This window comes from Sapajus apella, unplaced genomic scaffold (assembly GCF_009761245.1).
Source record: "Sapajus apella isolate SASKATOON/1434 unplaced genomic scaffold, GSC_monkey_1.0 scaffold13, whole genome shotgun sequence".
Taxonomy (NCBI): Eukaryota; Metazoa; Chordata; class Mammalia; order Primates; family Cebidae; genus Sapajus; species Sapajus apella.
In genome coordinates, this window is record NW_022436953.1 from 4,473,022 (window position 1) to 4,484,939 (window position 11,918).

Sequence of the window (11,918 nt, forward strand, 5' to 3'; positions counted from 1 at the left end):
CCTCGGCCTCCCAAAGTGCTGGGATTACAGGCGTGAGCCACTGCGCCCGGCTTAAAATTTTTTTAGAGTAAACTGTTAGAACATTCTTTCCAATTCTCAGGCTAGATGAACTGCAGAAGCAACTACAAGAAGACATAAGGCAAGGCCGAGGCATTAAATCCCCACTCAGAATTGGAGAAGAAGACAGTACAGATGATGAGGATGGCCTCTTAGAAGAGCACAGGTACAGCATTTTTCATAATGTATTTTACCCTATTAAGTTTTTACATTTTTTAGTTTTGATTTTGTAAAATAAACAGTCAATTGATGGCTGTAAGTGAATAGTCTTTGATAGGTTTCTAATCTGTCTGGGTTGGGTTTGAAAGGCAAATGTTAGAGCCAAGTTACATCTTTTATTTTTTCTCCTAGTTACTGTTTCTTTTCACACAGACACAATTAGTGGCTTTTGACTAACAACTACAAAAAGTGGAAGAAGCAAAGCATACTTTTCTCATGCTAGTCTTCTACTTTGGGATTAACACTGCTTTAAAAAATAGTTTTCTTTGCACCCAGCTTGTGAATACAAAACTATATGTAGTGTTGCAATTTGGTATTGATTGACTTTTTTTTAATGTTTCAGGGAATTTTTAAAGAAATTTTCAGTTACAATTGATGCTATTCCTGATCATCATCCAGGTGAAGAAATATTTAACTTCCTGAATTCTGGAAAAATTTTCAATCAGTATACCTTGGATTTAAGAGACTCTGGTTTTATTGGACAAAGTGCTGTAGAAAAACTTATTCTTAAGTAAGTAGAAAAATAGACATTTTACTTTTACATGTATAAAATTTACTCTAAAAGACTTCTGACTCATGTAATCTTCTAAAAAGTTAATTTCTGTTATGACCTATCAAGTTTCCTAATCCTCTTATTACTATTGAGCTTTATGTTTTCTTCTTTAATTATAGGAAGCAGTATAGGATAGTTGTTTGACATATTGCATGACTTTAATAATTAGGATTAAGTTTAGTATATAGTAACAGTGACTGTCAAAATAACAGTGGTTTAAACAAGAATTATATTTGAAAGAAATATAAAAGTAGGAAGTCCAGGGCTGGAGTGCTGGTTTTACCGTATAATGTTTCTTTTCCACCGTTCTTAGCACCTAGCTTCTAATAGCTCAGAGCTCCAGTCTTTATGTTCAAATTCCCAGAAATTCCACACATTTCCACACACTAGGTTAGGTTGATAGAATTTAGTCAACATGGCCACACTTGGCTACAAGGGAAGCCAAAGAGTGATGTTTATTTCAGGAGGACTGTGTTTGCAGCTACAAATCAGGGTTCAGTCACCAAGAAAAAAGGCAAAAGTAGATGCTGGGATGTGCAACTAGTAATCTCTACCATAGTGCCCAAACTGATCTAATTTCTCTCAGTGCGCAATACCTGAGGTCTGGGGAGATCACATCAGTTCTGGTGCCAATATTTTGAAGTACTTACCCAGTCTGAGACTTGATAGGCTCTCTCTCAACACTACCAGCAAATGTAGCTTTATCCGCCAGTTAAATGTGGAGCCAGGCCAACAGATGGGATCAGCTTTAGGCCATCAGTTGAGTTTATTTTATGAGTAACTCATCCATATTGGTGTAGAGCCCACCTCCATGGACTGAAGATGATTTGCTTGCTCACTTCCCTGATTATGTCAGATGTTTTGGTGGTGATAGAAGTACTTTGCCATGAAGTTAATAGTCATGTTGATTTTACTTTATTTTTTCAGATCAGGAAAAACAGATCAGATTTTTTTGACAACACAAGGTTTCCTTACGTCTGCTTATCACTATGTCCAGTGTCCTGTACCTGTGTTAAAGTGGCTGTTTCGGGTAAGAGGAATGTTTGGAGGCTTATAGTTGCCTCCCTACTATATTTCTAAGTAAAAAACTTTTACATATAGTTTTATTTCCACATTACTGTAGAAAAAATTAATGTAGCACATCAAACTCCTGATGTCAGTGGCTTAGAATGTGGCAAAAAGAGTCAATGTAAAGAGATTATAAAGGAAATGAGAATGTGGATAGTTGTACAGGACAGTCCATGTTTCCTAATCCTCTTATTAGGTCTGATTGCTGATCAGAATCAGACCTAATTCCTCCTTGAATTGATTGAAGAAATTAAATATTTATTCACCTGGATGATGATCAGGTGCCTGAACCCTTCATCACACTGGTAAATCTCTATTATAGTTAGTTTTAGAAGGAGCCTTCTAATGCTTACATGCCTACATTTCTTTTTAACTTTTTGGTTTTTGCCCCACCCCTCCCTAACTTTTTTTTTCATGTTTATGGCTGTACCTATATATATTTTCAGAATTTTAATTGTATACTAATATTTCCCCAGTCATATGTATAGGTTTTTATTTTTTGGATACAAATCGAACTGAGTGTTTGTTTTCCCCATTCATATTTAACGTTTAAATCCACTTAAATAATTATCTTAAATTTAAGATAAGATAATTCAAGAAAGTTAATTCAGTTGGTAACTTTTAAAATATCAGTGGTTATCACAGATGCAATGTATAGTCCTGGTGTAACTCTAGATACTTTGGACCTTCATGCAGATCATCGTAGAAGTTTCTTACTCTTGACATTCGTAACGGCCGGGTGCAGTGGCTCATGCCTGTAATCCCAGCACTTTGGGAAGCTGAGGCAGGCAGATCACCTGAGGTCAGGAGTTCAAGATCAGCCTGGCCAACATGGCAAAACCCTGTCTCTACTAAAAATACAAAAATTACTCAGGCGTGGTAGTACATGTCTGTAATCCCAGCTACTCAGGAGGCTGAGGCAGGAGAATTGCTTGAACCCAAGAGGTGGAGGTTGCAGTGAGCCAAAATTGTGCCACTGCATTCCAGCCTGGGGGATAGAGCGAAACTCTGTCTCTGAAAAAAAAGACATTTGTGTGGGAGGGCATGGAAGGGGCTTTTTCCAGTATAATAGTTTCTGTCTCAGCAAGTACTGTAGTAATTACCCAGTTAGATTGGAATTATCCTTCTTCCAAAGACAAGAACGATTATGAATGACAAGTTATTCTTGGCAGTGGCTCATGCCTGTAATTCTAGCACTTTGGAATACCAAGGCAGGAGGATTGCTTGAGACCAGGAGTTCGAGAGGAGCCTGGGCAACTTAGCAAGACCACATCTATTTAAAAAAAAAAAAAAAAAGTTATTCTCAGGTTACTGAGTGTTCCACTTTAATAAAATCCTAAATGTATGAAAAATATACATTCGGGAAAAAGGAATCATATTATAGAAGAGTCCTTTACAATATGTGAGTGTTTGCCCCAGAAATCCTATAACAAAAAGGAAAAAGTATCAATGGTATCAAAGAACTACAGCTATTACATATGAAGCGAAAGTGGGAAAAACATGGAGTTTCTACTCTGGGCTTTATAAGAGCATTTCAAGGAATCTCGTAGTTGGTGAGAACTGGAGAGATATTCCAGTACAGCCTTGCGTTCATTGTTTCATGTAGTTGGCATATTGAGTGCCAGCTGTGCCAGTCACTGGAGAGAACAGCAATGAAGAAAATCAGTGTCTCTGATCTCATGAGGCCCACATGCTAATATAGAGGCGATAGACAATAAACAAGTTTGTGTGTGTGTACACATTTATAAGTGTATTATGTCAGATAAGTGCTATGAAGAAAATGTAGGGTAAGGTAGAGAGAGTACCAGGGTGAGAGAGAAAGTTTGCGTTTTTAAAGTATAAAGTCATTGAAAGTTTTGCTGTTAAGGTAAGATCCAAGTAAAGGAGTAGCTTGTCAGTGTCACTCCTAAATTGTTCCTTCACTGCCCCCTGACCTCCACCGAAAGTGGATGGACACATGCTCCAGGTGAGGCCTGTCTTACCAGCGGTTTTCAGTGAGACTCTTACCCATCTGAAGAAACCTACAGACTTCTACTTAGTACAATTCAAAACTAATCACACCATTGCACTCCAGCCTGAGCAACACAGCGAGACCCCATCTCAGAAAAACCCCCAAAACTTCTTTACTGTTACGCCAGGGCTTCATTATTCTCTAATTGTATATGTCGTTTCTTAAACCTCCAAGTGAGAGTTTGCATTTGTCCACATTAATTTTCCTCTTGTTGATGTAGGACCATCGTTATAACGTTCAAACCCGAATTATGACATACAAGTATACCTTCATTTAAGCAGTTTCTTAATACATTTTCATATTTATTTTCTGAAAATTAGACTAATCAATTCATTAGAAACTTTGTGTGAGACACTTTGTCTCATTTCTCCTTTTTTGATTCCAAGTCCATTTTCATTGTGGGAGGCTTTACCAACTTGTAAGTAGTTTTTAGAAATTATGGAAATTCATTTTAATGCTATACTCCTAACTAGTATTTTGTCAATTTAATTGTTAAAATAATTAAAACGCTTGCATTTTTGTGATTTTTATCATGATGTCTAAATGTAGTAGACCAGAAAAAGGTTACTGCTTTTTTTAAAAACAATTTTCAAAAGGAATTCAGGTTTGATTATGAAAAATTCAAGTAAAATAGAAAGGAGATTAAAATTTGTTTGTTAATTTTTGAGACAGAGTCTCACTCTGTTGTCAGGCTGGAGTGCAGTGGTGTGATATCTGTTCACTGCAATCTCCACCTCCTCGGTTCAAGCTCTCCTGCCTCAGCCTCCCAAGTAGGAGGGATTGCAGCCCTGCGCCACCACCCCTGGCTAACTTTTGTATTTTTAGTAGACACGGGGTTTCACCATGTTGCCCAGGCTGGTCTCAAACTCTTGGCCCTAAGTTACAAAACCCGCTTCAGCCTCCCAAAGTACTGGGACTACAGGCATGAGCCACTGCACCCAGCCTAAAATATTTTTTTAAAGTTTTTGTTAGAGTCTGTTTGAGTAAACAATTTAAATTTTTTTAATTAAAAAGAAGACTGAACAAATCCTAATTTCTGGAGCTGTTACATTTTGGTCAATGTTTCTAGAGTGTTCTCTACGTTCAAAAATTGCCGTGTAACTTAACATAAACAGAATATGTGAATATGTCTTATAACTTGTTTATTTCAGATAGCAGTAAATTATTAAGCATTTCATCTCAGTAGTGTTATGTTATCCTTTTGAATGGCTTCATAGTATTCCTTTGTTAGGCTATACCATGATTTATTTAACACAATCTCAATTGATAGACATTAGATTGCTGTATATACTCCTTTACACATTTACTTAATTATCTGAAATCACTTTATTTCCCACACTGGAATTTTTCACCCACCACGAATGGATTGTTAGAAACCTTGTTCTATCTGTAACATGTCTGTGAATGGTGTTGCCACCTAGTGGCAGAGCTTAACAGCACAAACATCATAACAGAGGTTTTATTTCACAAAGATTGTGTTCAGAATGACACAGGCCATATGCCTGATTGAAAGTAGACTTCAGATTACTCCCCCTTATGTTTTATTTTATTTTATTTTATTTTTATTTTTTTGAGACGGAGTCTCACTTGGTCTCCCAGGCTGGAGTACGGTGATGCAATCTTTTTTTTTTTTTTTTTTTTTTTAAGGCAAAAACCTTTATTCACTGATAAAGATTTAGCTTTTCAAACAATCTATCTCTTGTCTTTTCCTTCTTTTTCTTTTTGGTAGTTTATTCAAAAGGCAAACAAAAATCTTTCATTGTCTTTTAATATGACAAGAAAATCTTGTTCAAGCGGTGGTGCAATCTTGGCTCACTGCAACCTCCGCATCCTGATTTCAAGCGATTCTCCTGCCTCATCCTCCCAAGTAGATGGGACTGCAGGTGTCTGCCACCACACCTGACTGATTTTTATATTTTTAGTAGAGATGGGGTTTCACAGTGTTGGCCAGGTTGGCCTCAAACTCCTGACTTCAGGTGATCCACCTGCCTTGGCCTCCCAAAGTGCTGGGATTACAGATGTGAGCCACTGCGCCCAACACCCCCTTTACACTTTAGATTTGAATGTTTTATAATCTATGGCTTCTAAGCAAATGAAAAAGATAACAATACTGGCTGGCCGAGATCACGCCATTGCACTCCAGCCAGCCTGGGCAACAGGGCAAGACTCCATCTCAACAACAACAACAAAAGAAATACAATATGTGTTCCTCTACAAATCTGCTGTAAAATTACTTTGTTAAATGATTTTTAAAAATTTTTTTAAACTTGAGATTTTTTTCTCAAAAATTTGTCTTGTAAAAAGTTATATCAGGCCAGATACGGTGGCTTATGCCTGTAATCCTAACACTTTGCGAGGCCGAGGCAGGCGAATCACGAGATCAGGAGTTTAAGACCGGTCTGGCCAACATAGTGAAACCCCGTCTCTACTAAAAATATAAAAAATTAGCTGGGCGTGGTGGCAGGCCCTCTAATCCCAGCTACTTGGGAGCCTGAGGCAGAAGAATCGCTTGAACCTGGGAGGCAGAGGTTGCAGTGAGCCAGTATTGCACCATTGCACTGCAGCCTGGGTGACAGTGCAAAACTCTGTCTCAGAATAAAAAAAAAAAAAGTTATATCAGAGATCAGGCACAGTGTGAGCTTAAGCCTGTAATCCCAGCACTTTGGGAGACTGAGATGGGTGGATTACTTCAGTCCAGAAGTTAAAGACCAGCCTGATTAACATGGAGAAACCCCATCTCTACTAAAAATACAAAAATTGGCTGGCCTAATGATGGCGCAGGCCTATAGACCCAAGTAGTCGGGAGGCTGAGGCACGAGAATCACTTGAATCCAGGAGGCAGTCAGCCAAGGTGACACCACTGCACTCCAGCCTGGGCAACAGAGTAAGACTCTGTCCGGAAAAAAAAAAAAAGTTATTTGTCTCCAAATTCCTGTATGTAAAAAGGCTTACGGGCATATTATTTGCATCTAAATTCCTGTATGTAAAAGGCCAACTAGATGAAAGCATAAAATAATAACTTTGCCATAAATAAATACTACCAAATTAGTTGATTTTCGGGTTTTTTTTTTTTGAGATAGGCTCTCACTCCGTCACCCAGGCTGGAATGCAGTGGTGTGATCACTGTTCACTGTTCCCGGGTTCAAGTGATCCTCCCACGTCAGCCCCCCAAGTAGCTGGGACTATAGGCATGCATCAGCGCACCCAGCTAATTTTTAAACAATTTTTTATAGAGATGGGGTCTTGCCATGTTGCCCAGGCCAGTCATGAACTCCTGTGCTCAAGTGATCCTTCCACTGCAGCCTCCCAAAGTGTTGAGATTACAGGTGCAAGACACTGCACCTGGCCCTAGTTTAAAATTTTTTTTTTTTTTTTTTGAGACGGAGTTTCGCTCTTGTTACCCAGGCTGGAGTGCAATGGCGCGATCTCGGCTCACCGCAACCTCCGCCTCCTGGGTTCAGGCAATTCTCCTGCCTCAGCCTCCTGAGTAGCTGGGATTACAGACACGTGCCACCATGCCCAGCTAAGTTTTTGTATTTTTAGTAGAGACGGGGTTTCACCATGTTGACCAGGATGGTCTCGATCTGTTGACCTCGTGATCCACCCGCCTTGGCCTCCCAAAGTGCTGGGATTACAGGCTTGAGCCACCGCGCCCGGCCCTAGTTTAAAATTTTTAACCAAATTACACTCACATGAGGCATAAGACTGTTTTCATACCTTCTAGTGTTCCTGTGAACACAGAATATTATCAATATTCTTGATCATTGCCAATTTTGAAGCCAACCAGTGATATCTTACTGTTTTTATTGCATCTCTTTGATCTAGTGATATTGAGCATCTTTGAAAAACTTTATTGGTATATTATTTTGTACATTTGTATCGTATTAATTTGTGGTTTGATTTTTAACTGCAGCCTTTTCCATTATGGTTTTTTGATTTCATGTCGTGGTATATACTAAAAAGACATTTAATAGTTTCAAATGTTATATTTGTCTAATTATAAATGTAAGTTGTAAAAACAAGCAGCATGTTACAATGTAAAGAACTCTGACATCAGAATTAAATTCCACCTTCTCCAGGTATCATATGTTTTAGTTGGGTAGAATATTTAATCTCTCTGAATCTGTTTGTTCATATGTGTAATAAGTACCACTTCATAAGGTTATCATTAGTCTTAAATGCACATAAAACACCTTTATTTTATTTTTGTTTGTTTGTTTATTTTTATTTTTGTGGTACAATCATGATTCACTGGAACCTCCACCTCCTGGACTCAAGCGATCCTCCATTGCAGGTGTGCGCTACCACACCTGGCTAATTTTTGTACTTTTTGTAGAGATGGGGTTTCGCCGTCTTGCACAGGCTGGTCTCAAACTCCCGAGCTCAAGGTATTTGCCCTCTTTAGCCTCCCAAAATGCTGGGGTTACAGGCATGCACTACTGTGCCTGGCCCACATAAAACACCTTTATATGTGCCTAGCAAATAGTGAATGTTCATGTTTTCTTTCATCCTAATACCCTATCATTTCTCTGCTTTTGACAGATGATGTCAGTTCATACAGACTGTATTGTGTCAGTGCAGATTTTAAGTACATTGATGGAAATAACAATTAGAAATGGTAAGTTTATCAACTTACTACGATTTACAGTGTGCACTATTTGTTGCTATTTTCATGGTATCTTTCATATTGCTAAATGTTAGTATATTTGGAAAGATGCAATACGAAATTATTTTTCTAATCAAAAGTCGTTTTTCTTTTAGACAGAATCTTGCTCTGTCGCCCGGGCTGGAGTGCAGTGACGCCATCTCAGCTGACTGCAACTTCCACCTCCTGGGTTCAAGCAATTCTCGTGCCTCAGCCTCCCGAGTAGCTGGGACTATAGGCACGTGCCACTACACCCGGCTAATTTTTTTGTATTTTAGTAGAGACGGGGTTTTACCATGCTGCCCAGGCTGGTCTCAAACTCCTGAGCTCAAGCAATCCACCCACCTCGGCCTCCCAAAGTGCTAGGATTACAGACGTGAGCCATCTCACCCGACCTCAAAAGTCTTTAATAATGAAATGAAACTTCAGTTAAACAATGAGTTATCCGCATTTTCCTACTTGCATTGAGACAAAGGGTATACGATCTTGCACGTGGCAGCCCTCACCTAATATTTACCAAATCATGGCTTACTTTGCTTGTCAAGTAGAAATGGTTACAAACTTATTTAGCCAATTAAGTTTAATTGGCTTATTGGTAAGCAACAGTATTATAATACAGTAAGACATAATGAAAGCATCCACTGCAAAAATGTAACATTTGCTTTGTCATCTTTGAGGGCCCATATAATAAAAGAAGCATAGTGGTTTACCTGTTTCATCTGTCTTGGGGATTGGGACCCCTAAAGGCACTGAAGATGATAAAAAAAAATCTTCCTGTGTTATTGATACTTGGAATTTTACTAGTGATATTTCCAGTCATTTTAAAACTTGTTACTTCCTTCTGAGTTGCACCCTTTTATCCATCACTGTCAGATATTTTCTTTATGTCATTTTCTTCATTTTATTTGGGAATCTATAATTCCTACGATCATCCTATAACCATATTGTTACCATATAATTAGCAGCTGTCGTTTCTATAAAACCTTTGTAATTATTAATGTTTGACATGCCAACTGTCACCTTGTAAATGTAGATTTATAGACCAAAGATTCAGAATGAAATATTTTCTTCTGTTAACTAGATACCTTCAGTGACTCACCAGTTTGGCCCTGGATTCCATCATTGTCTGATATAGCAGCCGTGTTTTTCAATATGGGGATTGATTTTAGATCTTTGTTTCCCCTGGAGACTCTTCAGCCAGACTTTAATGAAGACTATCTAGTGTAAGTGTTCTCATCATAATTAACTTCAAAAATGCTATTTCATGCAACTTACATATAATTATTATAGTTAAAGTTCAACATTTATTCCTGATTTTTAAAAAGATATCTCAAAGTTGAGATCAATCTTGAATTAGATACATTCTTAATATCTGTCTTAATGTAAAAGTCATCATGTCTAGCAGGCAAATAATAGAAATATTTTCATAAAAGTTTGTTTTCTTTTTAAAAAAACTTTCCATTGTTATTTAACATGTTTTGGTGGAAGTGTTGTCTGAAGCAATTAGACAAGAGAAAAAAAAACGAGATATAAAAATTGGAAAGGAGTTGCTGAAAGATTGATTATTTGTAGATGTGAGTTAATCTATACATAGAAGCCTAAGAGTGAGGTGAAAAAGTGTGACAAATAACTAAGAAAATTTGGTGTGGGTGTCTGGGTGTAAAAGAAATGAAGAGCAATCAACAGCCTTCAAATATCTGAACTGTAACTAGTTAGAAGATACACTGGGCTGGGTGTGGTGGCTTACACCTGTAATCCCAACTCTTGGGAAGGCCAAGGCAGGAGAATCACTTGAGGCCAGGAATTGGGAGTTGCAGTGAGCTATGATCAGACCACTGTACTACAGTCCGGGTGACAGAGTGAGATCTTTTCTTTAAAAAAAAAAACGCGGGGAGGTGGGGGAGGCTGGGCATGGTGGCTCACGCCTGTAATCTCAGCATTTTGGGAGGCCGAGGCAGGCAAATCATGAGGTCAGGAGATTGAGACCATCCTGGCTAACATGGTGGAACCCCATCTCTACTAAAAATACAAAAATTAGATGGCCATGGTGGCAGGCGCCTGTGGTCCCAACTATTGGGAGGCTGAGACAGGAGAATCGCTTGAACCTGGGAGGCAGAGGTTGCAGTGAGCCAAGATTGTGCCACTGCACTCCAGCCTGGGCAACAAAGAGCAAAACTGTCTCAAAAAGAAAAAAATTAACTGGGCATGGTGCAGGCACCTGTAGTCCCAGCTACTCAGGAGGCTGAGGCAGGAGAATCTCTTGAACCCAGGAAGGGGAGGTTGCTGTGAGCTGAGATCCCATCACTGCATTCCAGTCTGGGCAACAGAGCAAGACTCCATCTCAAAAAAAAAAGGACGGGAAGGCCAGGCACAGTGGCTCACGCCTGTAATCCCAACACTTTGGGAGACCAAGGCGGGCAGATCACTTGAGGTCAGGATTTTGAGAACAGCCTGACCAACATGGTGAAACCCTATCTCTACTGAAAATACAAAAAAATTAGCCAGGTGTGGAGATGCACACCTGTAGTCCCACCTACTAAGGAGGCTGAGGCAGGAGAATCACTTGAACCCAGGAGGTGGAGATTGCAGTGAGCAGAGATTGCACCACTACACTCCAGTCTGGGTGACAGAGTAAGACTCCATCTCAAAACAAAAAAAAAAAAGGAAACTGGTCACAGATAAAGTATTAATTTCAAGTCAATAAGAAAAAGATCAGTAACTGTTAGAAAAATGAGTAGAGGAAATTAATAAATTGATCACAGAAAAGGAAGTAAAAATGGAAAAGTAATGGAAGTAAAAGAGGAAAAAAATTGAATGTATTCGCTTAAACGTTATGAAAATTCCACTCCAGATAGGATCCCTGGTTTGTATCTGAAAATATGTTGGATATCAGCATGTCAGATAGAGACTAATTTCATTACTTTAAATAAGAAAAATGTTTATTCAGCCCATGCAAAAATCCCAACTATTTCTTCTAAACATTACAAGAATGTTCTTAAACACATATTTTAAAAGTTGCCACATATTTCTGCATACTATAAACATTTAACATACCTACTACTTTATTATTTAACATTTAATGAACTCAGTAGTGTATGGTAATTTTATGTGTTATACAACACATAAGAAAATTTGAATTTTTCTTAGTTTACTGTAATGAGCATGTACAATATTAGAAATAAACAGTGGTGGTGGCTGTAGTCACTATTGTTGTATAGTGGTGAGTAAAGGTGGGCACAAGCTTAACACAAGTGATCTGCTGAAGGAATGAGTGCCGTGTAGCAAAATGCCTGCTATAAGCATGAGTCTGGAAATTGTGTGTGTGTGTGTGTATGAGTGTGTGTGTGTGTGTGTGTGTGTGTGTG

General features: G+C 38.6%; 1 protein-coding gene across 11 annotated transcripts in view; it reads left to right on the plus strand.

Annotated features, from left to right (window-relative positions):
- The window catches only part of SLF2 (SMC5-SMC6 complex localization factor 2), a 58,968-nt gene that overhangs the window by 22,511 nt on the left and 24,539 nt on the right, over positions 1-11,918 (plus strand). For all 11 annotated transcript variants that reach the window (XM_032281330.1, XM_032281332.1, XM_032281329.1 and 8 more), the window contains 5 exons: positions 101-223; positions 620-787; positions 1,757-1,859; positions 8,451-8,526; positions 9,635-9,776. In XM_032281330.1, the coding sequence (XP_032137221.1) occupies positions 101-223; positions 620-787; positions 1,757-1,859; positions 8,451-8,526; positions 9,635-9,776 (612 nt within the window). The remainder of the gene's footprint in view (positions 1-100; positions 224-619; positions 788-1,756; positions 1,860-8,450; positions 8,527-9,634; positions 9,777-11,918) is intronic.